The following is an 18,735-nucleotide window of genomic DNA, read 5'->3' as shown; positions in this document are numbered from 1 at the left end:
GCAGACAGGAGACAGAATTCTATTGACTTTCGGTGGGAATCTACGGTCCTGCCCAAAAGACCCGGCCATATTTCCTGTGTAAACGCTAAACTGCATTCACTCATTAATCTTCCAATGCTGATTGATTCTCTTCCTCCCTGGAGTCCAAACTGGTCATCTCCAATGTAGTTCATTCCACCCACTTAACACAACTTCCAATTCATGAATAGTCAGACCAATTGTATGTAAGTCAGAACATACCTTTGGCTTCTTGGAACGATCATTATTGTCTGCATGAAGTCCTCTGCCCATTTTCCTGATAATTTAATATCTTTGCACAGCTCAGTAAACATCAATCGGAGCGTTTTCCCCACGTCTTTAATCAACTGTAATCAATTTAATCTATTTCCAGCTTCTATTTCATTCATTGATGCTCTTAACTCACTCCCCAGTATTTCTGGCCAATTGAAATGGATGTCAACATTACTCTCTCCTTCCAACTCAATCATTTTGGATTTTTCATTTTTTTTTGCACATAGTTCTTCAATGTACTTCTTCCATCTTTTTCTTATTTCATCGGGATTTGTTAATAAAACACTTCCCTTTCACACTCTTGCCGCTGTTTTCAGTTCTTAATGCCAAGTAGCTCTGATCTCCTTTGCCTGTGCATACAGAAGGTCCACCCTTCCTCGTCAATCCAATTCTTCGAGTAAATCGCTATCCTCTTTTAACTATTGTTCTCGTACATTTTCTGTTTCTCTTAACTTGTAATTCAAGTGTCTAGATTTCAGCATGCCTTCTTTAGTATCGATATTCCTCCATTTTCTCATTTGTTCCATCTTTTGCACATTGCATGATTCATTCATGTTGGTTGCATTCTTATCATTTCTAGCTACACTTCACCACATGATAAAGGCTGGCATGCCATGCTATATGAGATCGAATGGTGCTGAACTGTGTGAATAACATCCAAATTCGTGTTAGTCAGAAGGCTATATGTGTATGCTTTTTTATTCTTTCAGTGAATGTGGGAGTCACCGATCCCTAATTGCCCCTTGAACTGAGTATCTCACTTCCAGCAAAGCTCATATCAAAGCTCCAAAACCTAGGACTTGGCTCTCCACTCTGCAACTGGATACTCGATTTTCTGACCAACAGACCACAATCAGTAAGAATGAACACCAACACCTCCTCCACAATAGTCCTCAATACCGGTGCTCCGCAAGGCTGCGTACCTAGCCCCCTACTCTACTCCCTGCACACACACAACTGCTTGGCAAAACTTGGTTCCAACTCCATCTACAAGTTTGCTGACGATACGACCATAGTGGTCCGGATCTCGAATAACGATGAGTCAGAATACAGGAGGGAGATAGAGAACCTAGTGGAGTGGTGTAACGACAACAATCTCTCCTTCAACGCCAGCAAAACTGGTCATCGACTTCAGGAAGCAAAGTACTGTACACACCCCTGTCAGCATCAATGGGGCCGAGGTAGAGATGGTTAGCAGTTTCAAATTCCTAGGGGTGCACATCACCAAAAATCTGTCCTGGTCCACTCACGTCGACGCTATCACCAAGAAAGCACAACAGCACCTATACTTCCTCAGGAAACTAAGGAAATTCGGCATGTCCACATTAACCCTTACCAACTTTTACAGATGCACTATAGAGAGCATCCTATCGGGCTGCATCACAGCCTGGTATGGCAACTGCTCGGCCCAGGACCGCAAGGAACTTCAGAGAGTCGTGAATACCGCCCAGTCCATCACACAAACCTGCCTCCCATCCATGGACTCCATCTACACCTCCCGCTGCCGGGGGAAAGCGGGCAGCATAATCAAGGATCCCTCCCACCCGGCTTACTCACTTTTCCAACTTCATCCATCAGGCAGGAGATACAGAAGTCTGAGAACACGCACGAACAGACTTAAAAACAGCTTCTTCCCCACTGTCACCAGACTCCTAAATTACCCTCTTATTGACTGACCTCATTAACACTACACCCTGTATGCTTCATCCAATGCCAATACTTATGTAGTTACATTGTATATCTTGTGTTGCCCTATTATGTATTTTCTTGAATTTTGTAATTCCCTTTTCTTCCCATGTACTGAATGATCTGTTGTGCTGCTTGCAAAAAAATACTTTTCGCTGTACCTCGGTACACGTGACAATAAACAAATCCAATCCAATCATTGAGGCCACTTTGCTGTGGATCTGGAGTCACACGTAGGCCAGACCAGGTAAGGATAGCGAGTTTCATTTACATCAGTAAACCAGACGGGTTTTTACAACAATCGACAATGGTTTTCATGGTCATCATTAGACTTCTAATTCCAGTTTTCTATTGAATTCAAATTCTACCATCTGCTACCTTCTCCTGGATCTACTACTAGTCCTCTGACAATACCACTATTAGTAAGCCACCACTACCTCCCCCCCATGTGTGTGTGTTTGTTTCTAAGAGTGGCTACTGGATAAATCTAGAGAATTAAAACTCATTAGCAATGAGGAGAGGAGGAGGAGGAGGAGGAGGAAGAGAGTGCATAAGCTCTTACAGATATTGATCTTCTGGGTTTCTTACCACTGTCCGCAACTGTCCGGATATAGTTCAAGCCATCTGCCAGAATCACCTTCATTCGTTCGTCTTGGGAAAACTCAAACCATGTGGTCGCCACCTCCAACATCACGGGGTCAATTTCAATTGCGTCAACAGTCGATTGGGAGAAATAATCATGAATAAATGATGGAAGACTGCCGCCACCGAGGCCAACCACCAGCAGAGAAAAGGGGGTGTCTATGGGTGATACAAGAAAGGCAAAGCTTGATCACTCATTCAGCTAACACATTTGGGTCAGCATCTGTAACATTTCACTCAAAACGGAACTTGCATTTCTATCCTCAAAAAGTACAATTCAGGCACCACGAAAATAGCTTGCATTAAAGTGACTCAAAAGGCACTTTCCACACATGATACAAGGCAAATAATGATAAGTTAGGATGGGAGCCGCCAAGGGGGAGCGAGAAATTGAGAGACTGAGAGTCCACCAAGGAGATTCTGGGGAGTGGGGGTGGAGTTGGAAGCACAAATGTCAGAGAATTGGAATGTGGCAGGAGGGCGCTACAGATCTGGGTGAAGTTACTGAGAGAGTGGGACAAGACAAGACCATGGAAAGAGTGTAATTCATTTAAACTTTTGATTTCAGCAAGGTCAGGTGTGGTTGCCAAGCACAACCTATGACAGTACAGGGTGTGGCCAGTATAGCCTTGGACAAGATGGAGTATTAAGGATGGAAGGTTAGCAGTAGTGAGCACCCATACCAACTCAAGAAATTCAATATCAAGTCACCGCAATTTGCTTGACAGGTGACCCTTGCCGCTACACTCAGTATCCAATGACACATGATACACTGTCGCTGCCCGTTATGTATAGAATTCCTTCAGCGGAGAAGGAGGCCATTCGACCCATCACCATTTTCTGCACAGACCCTCTGAAAAAGTACCCTACCTTGGCCCAGTACACTGCTATACCCTGTGGATTACTAGTCCAGTGACAATACCACTACACCATGGCCTCCCTTTTATACTGCAGTAACTCACCAGGATTACTTCAGCAGCATCTTGCTCCTCTGAGATTGCTACAAATGAGAAAGCCAAGAGCCACAATGTTGTGGGAACATCACTTCCAAATTCCCCTCCAAGTTACACATCATCCCAACTTCTGACCCAGGCAGAATTTGAAAATTTCGTCCCTCGTATCATCACAGGCAAAAGAATGTTTCATCCTAGCTATAATCAGTATTACTCCAACACTACAGCAGCAAATAATATTCTGCAAGGCCACTCATAAGCTTTGCCCCCCTCCTCTTTTGATAGTGAAGCCAAATAGTCTCATATTCTTTGCTTCTCTGTAATTAAAGTGTAATCTATTGGAGTAAAGCTGTTTCTGAACATCATTTCTCCATGTGCATAAAAGCTAATTTTCGAAAAATGGACCATTTTGTAAAACTGACAACTCTGGCATGTACTCAATAAATATTGAAATATTAAAGTAATACTCAGCACCCATCCTCACAAAATGGAAAACATGCATGTTCATTTCTTTGACCAATTTTGGTTTCCCCACCTACCCCCACCACTCAGTGAAAAATGTCTTATTCCACCAGGTTTCAGGTTTAAAATGTAGCTGCAAATGGGCAAGATAAACGGTCAGTCTCGCCTCCATTTACTCACATGAGGACACTGGCCTCTCATACAAGCACTTTCTTGCTCTTTGAGAAAGCGGTATCATGGGATTTCAAATTGTAGAATGTATAGTCTGAAAGCTTGCATGTCTATCTAAAAACAGTCTAACTGCAAATCAGGATTGGAGTTCGCCATCAGCCCTGTGACAGACAGTGGATCCCGGTCGACCAATATCTCAATATTAAGATTCTCATTCTTGCGTTCAAAACTTTACATGTCCTCGCTCCTCCAATCTCTAAACACCTCCAGCCCAAAACTATCTTAGAACTTTGCACCCTGGCCTCTTACCCTGCCCTGCAACCCAGCCATCATATCCACCATGCTCCCACTTCCATCATCCCGTCATTAGCAGCCAACACTTTAAACTTGCAGATCCTAGGCTCTGGAGTTCTCTCCCTTAAACCCTGCACCTCTCTGCCATCTCCTTTCATCTCATCGTTTCTCTTAATGTCAGTTTTTTTCTGGTCACACTCCTGCAAAGCACCTTGGGGTGTTTTGCTACCTTAAAAAGTACTTTGTAAACAAAAGTTGTTCTCTGTTATACTTTAACCTTGTTCTTTTTAACTTGCACCTTACCTGCAAGTAAATCACCCTTTTTACTTAGGAGAACCAAGCCAGCAATCATGGCTCGATGGTGATCACAGCACAGGTAGCTTTTGTCGACAGCCTGACCAGCTCTGGGCTTCGAAGTCTTGTCAGTCTCCGCGCAGGGCCGCCCCCTCCGCTTCTCTTTCTTTTTCTTTTTTTGCAACGTAACTATTTTGGGGAAAGAAAAAAATAAACATAAGGTAAAACATCTGTGCTCCGAAAATTAAGCCGAACCCTTGTGGGTTATTACTTACCATTAAAATGAGAAACCAATGCTGGTGGGGTGTGTGGTGCATTGGTACTTCAACATGCTATGCTACTGAGAGGAATGATGAAGGTTGGCATCAGAGAATATCCCACTCCCACCCCACAACCCCGCTGGAGCAACATTCTTTTCAGCCAGAGAAAAATTCTAGCTTTCCTCCACAAGCTGACAGGACAAAGCAAGAGTTCAAAATTAGGCAACTCCAGCAAAACCCGTTCCACCCTGATAACTATTTTAACAATCTTAGATATCATTTACAAAATTCCTGATCTGTCTTTTGCATTACATTTTGCATGTGCAGAATAATCACAATTATATGATTATCAGGAGTCAACTGATTGCCACAGCATCATGTTAAAAAAAAAATCATGTTAAAAAAAATATAGCATACCATAAATCTGTCGTGCAATGCAGACAATAGTCACCCCAAAAAGCTGACAGTGGCTTGGCTGGGGGTGCGGGGTCTTTAGAATGGCAGATATTAAGCAGATATCAACAGTTTCTCTTCTGGCTTTTCCCATGTTACATGGGTCACAACAATGCTGGTTGATCACCTTCTTATCAACCATTATATTTGCATTTGGCAGGTTGATTTACAGCCAGATACCCCTCCTGCCATTTACCAAGGTTTGGGGCCAGCATCATTACCTGCTCACTTGCCTCTTTCGTAGCCAGAAGTCCTGGCGTAGGATTAAACGTGGGGCCCTCCGGCTCCACAGCAGAAGAGCTACTCACTGAACCAGTCCAGCTTCCTTTAAACAGCTATTAATATTAATCCAAAAATATTATTTTTGTTCTCGCTGCAAATCATGCAAGTAAGTGGGTTTTGGGTGAAAATTTGGTGTAGACCTAAAGCCCTTCGTATTCACTATATCAGCACACAAATTTCCACATAAACCTACAGTAAAGTTAAGATTACAGAGCAATGAATGTGTAGCAGCATCACAAACATACATTCATTATACATTCAGTTTTTTTTAAACCTTAATAACTCCAAAAGTGGATAGTGGTTGAGCACTACACCCCGGCAATTGAAACATTAAACCCAAGAATTCTTTCGGCATGAGGCTATCAAAAGCCCTCAGTTAGGTCAAGTCTCTTGGTCACCATTTCCTCTCCATTGTTCCATGTTGTAGGAGAATGATCAGTTTTTCAATTGCTCAGAAGCACTGCACAAGTCTCTTCTCAAGCCACGACTAAACTTTCAAACAATACCTGACTTTGAGACGTTGTGTAAGAAGAGCTTAGCCTCCGACTGCACCACATTGACATTACTGAGGAACACAAGATGCCGGAAATAGTTGCCATCTTCTCCCTTGACATCTTCAATGACATATTCCCCACTCATGTCGCTCGTACCACGACATTGGATGGTGCGAACCCCGATATCTCCACCAACTGATAGAAACGGAACCTGCACAATAACAGAATCATTACTGCTGCTCAAGGGAAATATTGACTGTTCAAGCTGTTCATTTACAAATGGCAAACTACAGAGAAAAATAAACTTTACTGTTACACCGAGGAAGCATTCACTATGTCAATATAAACGACAAAGCATCAGTTTGTTAAATTACACTCAGCAATCATTTCTGACAAGCCAAAAGTGCAACTGGAGACAAAATATCTAGTGGGCTCCCAAGCTTCTAAACAACAGTACACTGTGAAAGGATAGGCAGTTCCAGGGGTGAGGAACGTCAGACAGACTGGAGAAGTGGGATAATTTCTCTTGTAAGAGGGAGATTCGATGGAGATAATGAAAATCATGAGGGTTCTTGACAGATTTGCCAGAGAAAACCTTTTCCCATTGGTGTAAGCATCAAGAACAAGAGGACACAGATATATGGTAATTGGCAAAGGAGATTTTTTTCATGCAGCAAGTAGTTAGGATCTGGAATGCGCTGCCTGAGAGTGCAGTGGTAGCAGGTTCAATCGAGCATTGAAGAGGGAATTGGATTATTATCTGAAAAAGGAAAAATGGGCAGGGCTACAAGAAGAAAGCAGGAGCATGGAACTAGGTAAATTGCTCCTTCAGAGACCCAACACAAACACGACAGGCCAAATGGCCTCTTTTGTGCTGCAACAATTCCGTAATTCAGATTACACAATTTAGGGCTCCAGCAGCGTATATTGATAAAGCATCTTTAATGTAATGAACCATCCTAAGGCATTTCACAGGAATATTATAACGGCAAGTGCAATGTCGAGCCACATGAGGAGATACTAGGTCAGTTGACCAAAAGCTTGGTCAAAGGAATGTTTTTAAAATATTTTTATTAAGGCATTTGTATGAACATTAAACACAAACCAACACAAGAGTAAGAACAAACAGGAACTGCCCACCCCCTCCCCCCCCCCCCCCCCCCCCCCACTGCTGACACCTCACGGCACCGGCACGGTAGCACGATGGTTAGCTCTGTGCTTCACAACATCAGGGTCGCAGGTTCGATTCCCGGCTTGGGTCACTATCTGTGTGGAGTCTGCATGTTCTCCCCGTGTCTGCATGGGTTTCCTCCGGGTTTCCTCCCACAGTCCAAAGATGTGCAAGTTACGTGGATTGGCCATGATAAATTGCCCTTAGTGTCCAAAAAACGTTGGTAGGTTGGGTTACGGGGATAGGGTGGAAGTGTGTGTTTAAGTAGGGTGCTCCTTACACGGGCCGGTGCAGACTCGATGGCTGAATGGCTTCCTACTGCACTGTAAAGTCTATGATTCCATGAGTTTTCCTTGAAGTAGTCGATGAATGGCTTCCACCTCAAAGCAAGCCCATCAACTGACCCTCTTAGGGGGAAACTTAATTTTCTCCAGCCTGAGGAACGGCGCTAGTTTTGGTGGCTCAGAGTTCCTCCACTCCAGCAAAATCTGTCTCCGGGCTACCCGGGAGGCAAAGGCCACAACGCAGCCTCGCCCCCTGGACTCCCGGGTCTTCCAACACACTAAATATTGCCACTTCTGGACTCGGGGCTACATTCACTCTCAGCACCTTGGACATTATGTCCGCGAACCCCTGCAGTTTCAGACATGCCCAGAACATGTGGGCATGATTCGTGGGCAAACCCGTGCACCGCCTCAAAGAACCTGCTCATCCTGGGCACCATCATATGCGCCCAATGGACTACTTTAATCTGGATAAGGCTGAACCTTGCGTACAAAAAGGATGCATTCACCTTCCTCAGAGTTTCCTCCCACGGCCCAGTCTCCATTACCCGCGCCCCACCCCAGTTCCTCCTCCCATTTACGCTTGAGTTCTCCTATTGGGGCACCCTCCCAGTCCATTAGCTCCTTGTAGCTCTCGGATACCTTACCCTCCCCCACTCCTTCCTTCAACACCACCTTATCCTGTAATCCCGGCGGCGGCAAATTGGGAAACGACAGCACCTACTCCCTCATAGCTCATATTCCTCCTTCAATTCCTCTAAACTCGAAAAGCTGCCCCCCCGCAAACAGGTCCCCAAACAGCACGTTCCCTACCAGTCGCCAACCCCGAAACCCCGCATTCAACCCCCAGGATATAAATCTATGATTACCACACATAGGTGCCCACTCCGAGGCACCTTCCAACCTCAGATACTGCCGCCACTGTCCCCACACCGGCAAGGCCATCATCAACTCAGGGCTCATGGAGTACCTGACGGGCAAGATCAGCAGAGGCACCATCAACAATGCCCTTAAACCAGTGCCCCTGCAAGAGGCCGCGTCCATCTGCCTCCACGCCGACCCCTCCCCCGTTACTCACTTCCTTACCATAGCGATGTTCACTGCCCAATAATAATTCATTATGTTTGGCAAGCCAGCCACCCCCTCCCCTCCACCCCTCCCCCACTCCAACAGCACCTTCTTTACCCGTGGGATTTTCCCCACCCACACAAACCTCATGATCAAAGCATTAACTTTCCTAAAGAATGATTTTGGGAAGAAGATCGTGAGGTTCTGAAAAACAAATAAGAGCCTCGGCAGCACCGTCATTTTCACTGTCTGCACACCCCCCCTCCCACAATCCCCCCTCATCTGTTCCACCAACTGCGCCAGATTCAATTTGTGCAGCTGTTCCCATCCCCACGCCACCTGGATGCCCAAATAGCGGAAACTCGGCACCACCACTTTAAACGGCAGCTTGCCCAACCTCCTCTTCTGCTCCCTGGCCTTGATCGGGAAGCCCTCACTCTTCCCCCATGTTTAGCTCACATTCGAAAAACCGGCCAAACTCCTCTAAAATACTCTTAATTCCCCCGATACCGCTCAGTGGGTCTGAGATATTAAGCAACAAGTCGGCCGTATATAGCCACAGCCTGTGCTCAATTTCCACCCTGCACAATCCCTCTACAACTCCTTGATGCTCTAAGCGCCATTGCCAATGGTTCTATTGCCAAAGCAAAAAGCAATGGGGAGAGTGGGCACCCCTGTCTTGTCCCATGGTATAGTCCAAAGTACCCCAAGCTCACACGATTCATTCGCACACTCACTACCGGCACCCTATACAACAATCGGACCCAGTGCACAAATCCCTGCCCGAACCCGAACCGTCCCAACACTTCCCACAAGTTCTCCCATTCAGCCCGATCGACCACCTTCTCTGCGTTCATTGCAACTGCCACCTCCACGTTCTGGGCCTCCGGGGGCATCATTTCCACGTTCAGTAATCTCCTTTACGAATCCCGTCTAGTCTTCCCCTATCACCCATGGCACACAGTCCTCAATCTACGAGGCCAAGATCTTTGCCAACAATTTGGGATCCACATTTAGCAATAATATCGGGCAATAGGACCCACAGTGGTCTGGATCCTTCTGCTTCTTTAATATTATATGGAAGCCTGTGATAATGTGGGGTGGGGGGGGGGGGGGGGGGGGGGCCTTTCTTGCCTGCATCGCCCCCATGCCCTCCATCACCTCCACCAATCCAATGGGGGCCCCCAGCCCCCCAACAAGGTCCTCCTCCATGTTGGGGAACTCAACACATCTAGGAATCGCCGCATTCCCTCCCACCCCGGTCGGGGGCTCTGATTCGTAGAGCTTCCGATAAAACTCCTCAAATATCCCCATCGGGTCCAGTACCACTCTTCCCCTCACGTCCTTCACCCTTCCGATCGCCCTTGCTGCCGCTTGCTTCCGAGTCGGTGAGCCAGCATCCTACTTGCCTTCTGCCGGTACTCACACACTGCCCCTCTACAACTGCCCTACTGCCTTACCCATGGACACCAACCCAAACTCCACCAAGAGCTTCTACCTCTCCTTCAACAATCCCGCCTCCGGGGCCTCAGAATACCCGCGGCAGAATCTCGGCCACCAACCTCGTCATGTCTGCTCGCTCCACCTTTTCCCTATGTGCCCAGATCAATATGAACTCCCCCATTACCACTGCCTGGAGTGCCTCCCATAGCGTGGCGGCCGAAACCTCACCTGTGTTGCTCAGTTCCATGTACCCCGAGTGGCGGCCCTCACCCACTTCCTCATCCGCTAACAGCTCCACTGCGAGCACCTGGTTCCCCCACCCCACAGTCCACTTGCAAGTCCACGCCGACACCTTCCCCGACCTCGGGCTCGACCGGTCCAAACCTGGTTCAACGACCATGTTAAAATCCCCATCCAAGATCAACCGTGCGAGTCCAGATCCGAGATCTTCCCCAGCACCCGCCTCATGAACTCCACATTGTCCCAGTTTGGGGCATAGATATTTACCAAAACCACTGGCATCCCCTCCAGCTTCCCATTCACCATCACAAACCTCCCTCCCAAATCTGCCGCAATATTCCCCACCTCAAATGCCACCCATTTGTTCATCAGCACTGCCACCACCCCGCATCTTCATATCTAATCACGAATTAAAGACTTGCCCTACGCACCCTTTCCTTAGCCTAGTCTGGTCCCTGATCTTCAAGTGTGTTTCATGCAAAAAGGCCACGTCCGCCTTCAAGCTCAAGTGCGCGGACGCACATGACCGTTTGGCTGGCCCATTCAGCCCTCTCATGTTCCATGTGACCAACCTGGTCTGGGGCACCCCGCCCACCTCCCCTGCCGATCAACCATATCCTTTCTTGGGCCAGCCCCTGGCCCATGTCACGCATCCCTCCAGGCCCACCCTCGGATGTCCACCGTCACCACTCCCTCTTGTGCTGCGCCACAGCAACCACACCTTTGTCAGCAGCCCCCCTCCCCCCGCCTCCCCTGAGCAATACAACACCCCATCCCACTCTACTTCATTAACCACCTGGCCACTCCCCACTGCCTCCCCGTTAACTAGCCCGCCCTGCCAGCCCCCGTCCAAGGCGCCTCAACCTCCTTCCCTCCACTGTTTCACCTCCCCCATGCTCGCACAGCTCCATAGCACAAACAACAATAAAATAAGTAAAAGGTGCAATCACCCTCCACGCTCCCCAAACATCTTGCCACAGAACCCAACAAAACATCACAAAAAAAGAGAAGTTCTCCAATAAATAACAAGCAAAAGGCAGTAAAACAAAAAAAAGGCAAGGAAACCAACTCTTCACTCCTCCTCCACAGTTCAACGTCCTTCTCCTGCCAGTCCATTGTCTCTTAAAAACTCCATCGCCTCCTCTGGTGTGAGTCGCTCAAAGGCGAGCCGGGTACAGTATCCCAAACTCCACCCCTTCTTAAAGAGGGCAGCCTTCACTCGATTAAACCGGACTCTCCTCTTCACCAGTTCCGCTCGCAGGTCCTGGTCCACCCAGAGCTCACTGCCTTCCCAGGTGCACCTCCTCGTTTGCCTTGCCCACCTCAATATCTTCTTCTTGTCGAGGAATCGGTGGAGCCGCAAATATATTTTGGAATAAGGGTTACAATCTACATAAAACTGTGTATGTGTGTTGTAATTCATATACCTTAGCTGTCATAGAGTAGAACAGTCACGTCTGTGTGTGTGTATTCTCGTTATTTTAAGAAATAACCTTGAATAATTGTTATATGATGACTGGGCTATTTTTTCTCACTGGTGTTTCACTTGTCTCCTGACACCAAAACAAAACTCTACACCCCCCACCCCCGACCCACCACCCCCGACTATACACCCCCACGAGCTGGTGTTTCAAGCTTAGATACCCTCACAGAAAACAGCAACATGCTTTGTGATACCATAGTTAGTAATTGCTGGAACAGACCTCTAGTTTGTCGCCGGCGCTTATTGCTTGAGGAGCGTCAATCCCCCTCAAGCATGTCTCACTAGGAGTCTCACCCGCTCACTGTGCCAGCCATTGGCATGTTGGTTTACAGATTAACCCTTAACCTGCTTGACCACATTATGAACACACTTTCCTTGGCCATTCAGTCCTCAGGTGGGACTCCAAGCCGGAGCTTCTGGCTAAGAGGTAGGGACGCCACCACTATGCTACAAGACCTCCAGTGATTATGAATTAATTAGTGCATAGCAGATATATATGAAGATCTGATGAATAGGGAAGGGCGCTCCTATGGAGCAGATCATACACAAGTGGGAGGAAGAGTGTGAGTGTTTCCTCGCCACGTGTGAGGTTAAGCCTCACCCAATTTAAGGAAGTGCAGTGTCCACACGAATGTCTCGTAGATGAGCCGGTTCTTTTTGGGGGTGGAGGATAGTTGTGGGCAGAGTGCGGGGGGAAAAAGAGTAACCATGTGCGTATGTTCTGGGTGTGTCCGAGGTTGAGGGGTTTTTGGAAGAGGTTTTCAGATGTAATGTCCAATATTTTGGCCATAGGGGAGTCCAGAGGTGGCGATATTCAGAGTGTCGGAAGATCTGGGAGTTCAAGTGGGGAGAGAGGCCGATGTCTAGGCCTTTGCCTCCCTGATAGCCTGGAGATGGACTTTGTTGAGTTGCCGGGACTCGGAGCCACCAAATGCGAGGGTATGGGTGTGTGACCTGGCAGACTTTTTGCACCTGGAAAAAGTTACGTTTGTAATACGTCGAGTGGAGGGGTTCACCCGGAGGCGGAAGCCGTTTATCAACTTCTTTAAAGTGAATTGAGGCGTGAGCAGGGGTAGGGGGGCGGGTTAGGGTTGCTTTCTTTTGTTTGGGGGGATATGAAGGGAAGGGGAAAATGGAGGCGGGCTTGGAGTGACAGGGGTGGAGGATTGGAGGTGGGGTGGGGGGGGAGATGGGCTGTTAATTTTTTTACCTTTTGCTGAGGTTTGACTTGTGTATTTTTGTACATATGAAAAATGCCTTCAATAAAAATATTTCTAAAAAAAAGAAATGAATTACTTACTGCTAATTATAATGATTCACTAATTTGAAGGTACATGCAGGAATCTTTAAATTTTACTTCCACCAATTCTAGCAGCAATGTCCCAGCCATTCGGCTAATGTGTATCACATGACCCACCACAATCCCTTCGCGAAAAAAATAACAGTGAGGCAGATCAATTTAAAATGAAAGTCGAAGCACCCACCAAGAAGACTAATGACTGTTCAGCAAGAAAGTTTAATGTTTATGAGAAATTAATTAGAGACTGGAAAAAGATATCCAAAACATTAGAAAAGTTGCCAAAAATTAAACGTACCTGGAGAGGAAGGCCAGGAAAGTAGCAACTAACATGCAGGTCAGCAGATAATAAAGAAAGCAAATGGAATGTTGGCATTTATAGCTAAAGGAATAGAATATAAATGTTAGGAAGTGTTGTTGCAACTATACAAGGCATTGGTGAGACCACATCTGGAGTATTGTGCACAGTTTTAGTCCCCTTATTTGAGGAAGGATGCAGTGGCATTGGAGGCAGTTCAGAGGAGGTTCACTAGATTGATTGCATAGATGAGGGGTTTGCCGTATGAAGAGAGTTTGAACAGTTTAGGCCGATACTCTCTAGAGTTTAGAAAAATGACGGGAGATCAAACTGAGATATACATGATAATAAAAGGTATGAATAAAGTAGACGTGGAGTGGATGCTTCCTCTTGTGGGGTATTCTAAAACGTTATAGTCTTAGGATAAGAGATAGCAAATTTAAAATGGAGTTGTGGAGAAACTACTTCTCCCAAAGGGTTGCGAATCTGTGGAATGTGTTACTCTAGAGTGCCATGGATACTGGGACAATGAGTAAATTTAAGGAAGAGTTAGACAGATTTTCAATTGGTAATGGATTGAAGGGTTATGGAGGATGGGCAGGACGGGGTAGTTAGAACCAGGATGGAATCAGCCATGATCAAATGGCAGAATAGACTCAATGGGCCCAATGGCCTAATTCTGCTCCCATATCTTATGAACTTATAAGTGCCCTCATCTGGAGAAACATTTTTTTTTTTATAATTTAGGGTACCCAATTATTTTTTCCAATTAAGGGGCAATTTAGCGTGGCCAATTCACCTAGCCTGCACATCTTTGGGTTGTGGGGGCGAAACCCACGCAGACATGGGGAGAACGTGCAAACTCCACACGGACAGTGACCCAGGGCCGGGATTCGAACCCGGGTCCTCAGCGCCGTAGGCAGCAATGCTAACCACTGTGCCACCGTGCTGCCCTCATCTGGAGAAACATGAGGCAGAAAGGGTAAATGAGCATCAGCAAAATTACCATGATATCAGCCGCAGAACCATCCGACTCAATGCACTCAGAAGCAAAAGAAGAGATGGTATTCCAGATTTGAATGACAGTGCCAGGAAAGTGCACAAGAGTCATGAAAAGGCAAGATTCAGTACTCAGTCAGGAAACAAAAATTTTAGTGTCTGCCACCTGAAGCCAATCATTAAATTCCACGATTTTGGTATCTGACATCAAGTGAAGAATGCATATTGATAAGCCTGCATTGGAAAAATGGATGAAACAGTGTTGAATGGAAACATGCAATCAAACTAGACCATTACCAAGATTGGTGCAAGACCCGTCCTTATAAAGACTGGCCACCAGGAGATCCGGTTCACTGCAGTTCCATCTTGTGTGGCAAATTGCACAAAATTAAAGCCAACAGCGATATTCAAGTGCAAAACTTTCCCCAAAGAAAAATTTCATAAAGTCTTTGTCATCGAGGTTCATGAAAAAGGCTGGATGAAGCTCGCTGCAAGAAACGGATCAAAGTAGTGTGGAATTTGAGTTCAGGAGGTGCATGCAAAGAAAAAAAGACTTGCTTGTCTGCAGAAGAAAAGTTCAGCTTGAATTTTCTATTCATTTATCATGTGCTTGATGCATGAGGAAAATATTGTCACGCACATCTGCAAAGTCACTTTAACTCAAACAAAATCCCCAAAGACTTGACAAATAAATACACCAAGTCACATGCCATCGTAAAACAGACATCACTGGGTCAAAACGCAGAACTTCCAATCTCACAGCACAGTGGAAGTTGCTTCATCAAACAGATTAGAGTGATACAAGAATGCCCACCACCATCGTGTCAATTACAACTAAGGCTGGGGCAATATATATCAGCATAACCAGTGATAGCCTCATCCCGAAAATTTTGTCAGGGTGGGGTGAAGGCATTTCAATGTGAAAGATTATGGAGCATTGCCACTTTTAAAATCCTTGCTGCCCTCAAGCTGCACAAAAGAAACAAACGCTGTTTGGCCACCAAAGTCAAAAATGATATATACACAGCGATTAGTTTTTCTTTAACAGGCTGAATGAAACCAGCTCACAAGCCAATAAAGGTGAACGTACATAAAGCTGACCGCATTTGAAAGAATACAATTTAGTTCAACCTGCTCTTCTCCCCTCAAGCTAGAGATCAAAGACAAGCTTGGCAGTCAATGAGGCAGAGGATCCATTTTCTTTTTTAAAAAAGAAGTTTGGTAACAGGCACACACACCACAAATCTATATATAAATTAAAGAAGCATTTACCTGTTGGTTCGGTGGAAGTCCAGAAGGAGCTAACTCCATCACCTTTCCCGACAGCTCTGACTGAATGGCTTCCATACTCTCATAGAATTGGTCCCGGTGTAACCCCACCACCAGCAAACGCTTGAATTCTGCACTTTTTCCAAGCTGCCTCCGGCCCTCATCAGATCCAAACAGCCATTCCGTCTCTCTGCCCTGTGGAACTGCCATCAAACTGCATCAAATTACTGTTGAAGGTACTCTGTGCTACTTTCCTTACTTTGTCTTGTTCTCCCTGCTTCCAGAATAAACCCTTCTCCAGCCAACTGGGAGACACCCAATAGGTGACTGGCTTATTCAAAACACCCACAAGAACCACCATTGAATTATTGCCTGAAGATGTTCTTCAAATAGGCACAGTCAGTGTTCCATGAGATTCCCCCCCCCCCGTCTCACCATATCGCAAACTTATAAAAGTGACCACTGCTGTCAGCGTTGAGGTCTGCAGCCTTGGATCTCAAATTTATAACCAATTCCCTAACCACACAATTGAGCTGTCACAATTTCATATGTTATTAATTGCCCCCTTTCTGGGTCTAGAGATTGAGTGGCACCGCAGAAACGTAAATCAGGTCATTAAAAGGACCCATAATCTGTGAAATGCCAGCCCTAGCTTTCTGCACGAGTTCAATTCAAAGTTATGGTGAAAATCTAGAGGCCAAGGACGAGATTCAATTTTTAGCATGGTAGAATGAGGCAAATCGTCCAACAGGTTCCCTCCCACAGTCCAAAGATGTGCAGGTTAGGTGGATTCACCATTCTAAATTGCCCCTTAGCGTCCAACGGTTAGGTGGGGTGCTCCTTCAGTTTGGTGGGTTGGTGCAGACCCGATGGGCCGAATGGCCTCCTTCTGCACTGTAGGGGTTCCATGGATTCTATGAATTTACGGTGATTCACAACTTGTGGTGTCTCTCTCTCTTTCCCTCACCACAAACGGCTGTAATTTTGTTTTGAAACATACTAAAGCGGTGAGTGCCATAAACTGTTACTTTCCCAGCAGATTCTGAACCAAGATTTTACGGTCAGTGGTGAAGCTAACCTCACAGGAAACAGTCCACAAACATCCCAGTGGTGGGAAAGAGATGGGCTGACATGCAGCAGCAGTGATAGCACCAAGCAGGTAAGCATGGAAATGTTTTTATTTTTTCCCAGGAAATTAAAAGTACTCAAAACCCTTCACTTTTATATGTTCAGATAGCAAAATAAAAGCCTCTATCTTAATACGGTCAAAGATAAGCAGGCTTTTAACAAATAAAAAAGCTTTTTAAAAATATGTGGATTCATCTCCATTGAAGGAAAATATGACATTCCAAAAATATAAAATCAGGAACAGTAAGGTTTAGTAGTATAGTTGGGTGGAGGTCTTGTGGCACAGTGGTCCCTGTCCTTACCTCTGGACCAGAGGCTCCGAGTTCAAGTCTCAAAGGAAGGTGCATTCATGATGCGGCCAGCAGGTTGGTCATCATTCCATAAATCCTTCCAATATGTCCAATGGCAGGAAGCAAGAGCAGGAGAGTTTCCTGGTCAGCCATACCACAGAAGGCAATGGCAAACCACTGTACTTTGCCAAGAATAATCATGGACCACTCCAATGGGAGTCCATGGTCACCAATGCCTTCTTCGGATCTAGTACCTGGAGGAGGCATGCACAGTAAAAAAAAGTTACACCCCATTCAACAGGTGTAACTTTGTCAAGGGATTCTATAGTGACACCAACAGCATAAGAATGGAAGTTGTCACCAATTCATGATTGTAAGGGAAATTGCAGTCTGTGAAACTGCCACAGCCATCCAATGACATCACTGTCAGTAACTTCTGGAATACCACTTTATTCTGCAAGTGTCGAAGCAGTGGAGTAATGCTTCCAAAAGCTGACAATTTCACCATCATTACCACCACAAAATCCACCCCAATATTTTCTCACCCAACAACCTGCTTAAGCACGACCATAGTGATTTGATACCAATATAGAATTAAAACAGATACCCCATCATACGCTCCTTCCAGCTGCGCATCAGGATTACACTCACCTATGAAAATTGCAAAGTAGTTGGTGCGAGAAGCTTTCACAATGGGCAGATCGACAATGTAAAAGGTGTAGCGAGATTTCCCAGACACACTGTCACAAAGAGTGAGGGACACATTCTCGCCACTGCTGGAGTTCTTGGTCAAGTGGTTTCGAAGTAATGCATACTGCTGCTTTCCCTTCACCGCCTCCAACAACTGTTCCACACTGTCCAATCGCAGAGGCTTGCCCTGCTCCTCTGTGAACATCTCCAGTATCTTGTGGTCAGCTCCAGGAATCTTCTTGAACTTGGTGAAAATGAAGATGAACACTGGCATTATGGACTGCCTGTTGGCCGTGCTCTGTTCCTCGACTGTGTGTATTCTTACTGGCCAGCCCTGCTGCAAGAAGTGGCTCATGGCTTTCTTTGCAATGTGTTCCTGAGCCAATGAGATGCACACAAAGCGGCCACCGACCTGTAGGACACGCCCGATCTCTGCAAACATCCGGTCAACGTTGTGCAATGTCCCGTCGCTCTCATCCGTCATTACAGCATCCAAGGTCCCCTTGTCCAGTACAACCTGAAACTGCGAGTCACCAAACTCCATCTGCATCATGTCCATTTTCATGAAGGCCATTGTTGGTCGGCGGGTGGCATTGCGTTCCTTCATCTGGTCGATCACCACTTCGCTTATGTCAATGTTTGTGATCCCATGGTAACCCACATCATACATCTGCTCACTTAGTTCGGAGTTACCACAGCCAACAACGAGAACCTAAAGATCAAAGTTGGAAGAAGGAGAAACCTGAATTGCTTGATTACGTAAGATTTTTTGACAACTATTTGTTATGTTTGT

The 18,735-nt window shown here is 46.0% G+C and overlaps 1 protein-coding gene across 3 annotated transcripts in view; it reads right to left on the bottom strand.

Moving 5' to 3' along the window:
- mettl13 (methyltransferase like 13) overlaps positions 1 to 18,735 on the bottom strand; it is a 31,900-nt gene that overhangs the window by 8,956 nt on the left and 4,209 nt on the right. For all 3 annotated transcript variants that reach the window (XM_038794960.1, XM_038794961.1, XM_038794959.1), the window contains exons 3-7: positions 17,904 to 18,654; positions 15,838 to 16,037; positions 6,295 to 6,493; positions 4,803 to 4,982; positions 2,566 to 2,778 (exon numbers count right to left, since the gene is read on the bottom strand). In XM_038794960.1, coding sequence (XP_038650888.1) covers positions 2,566 to 2,778; positions 4,803 to 4,982; positions 6,295 to 6,493; positions 15,838 to 16,037; positions 17,904 to 18,654 — 1,543 coding nt within the window. The remainder of the gene's footprint in view (positions 1 to 2,565; positions 2,779 to 4,802; positions 4,983 to 6,294; positions 6,494 to 15,837; positions 16,038 to 17,903; positions 18,655 to 18,735) is intronic.

The sequence above is a fragment of the Scyliorhinus canicula genome, chromosome 4 (assembly GCF_902713615.1).
Source record: "Scyliorhinus canicula chromosome 4, sScyCan1.1, whole genome shotgun sequence".
NCBI lineage: Eukaryota > Metazoa > Chordata > Chondrichthyes > Carcharhiniformes > Scyliorhinidae > Scyliorhinus > Scyliorhinus canicula.
The sequence above is the reverse complement of the archived record's forward strand: the minus strand, read 5'-3'. Positions and strand labels throughout refer to the sequence as shown.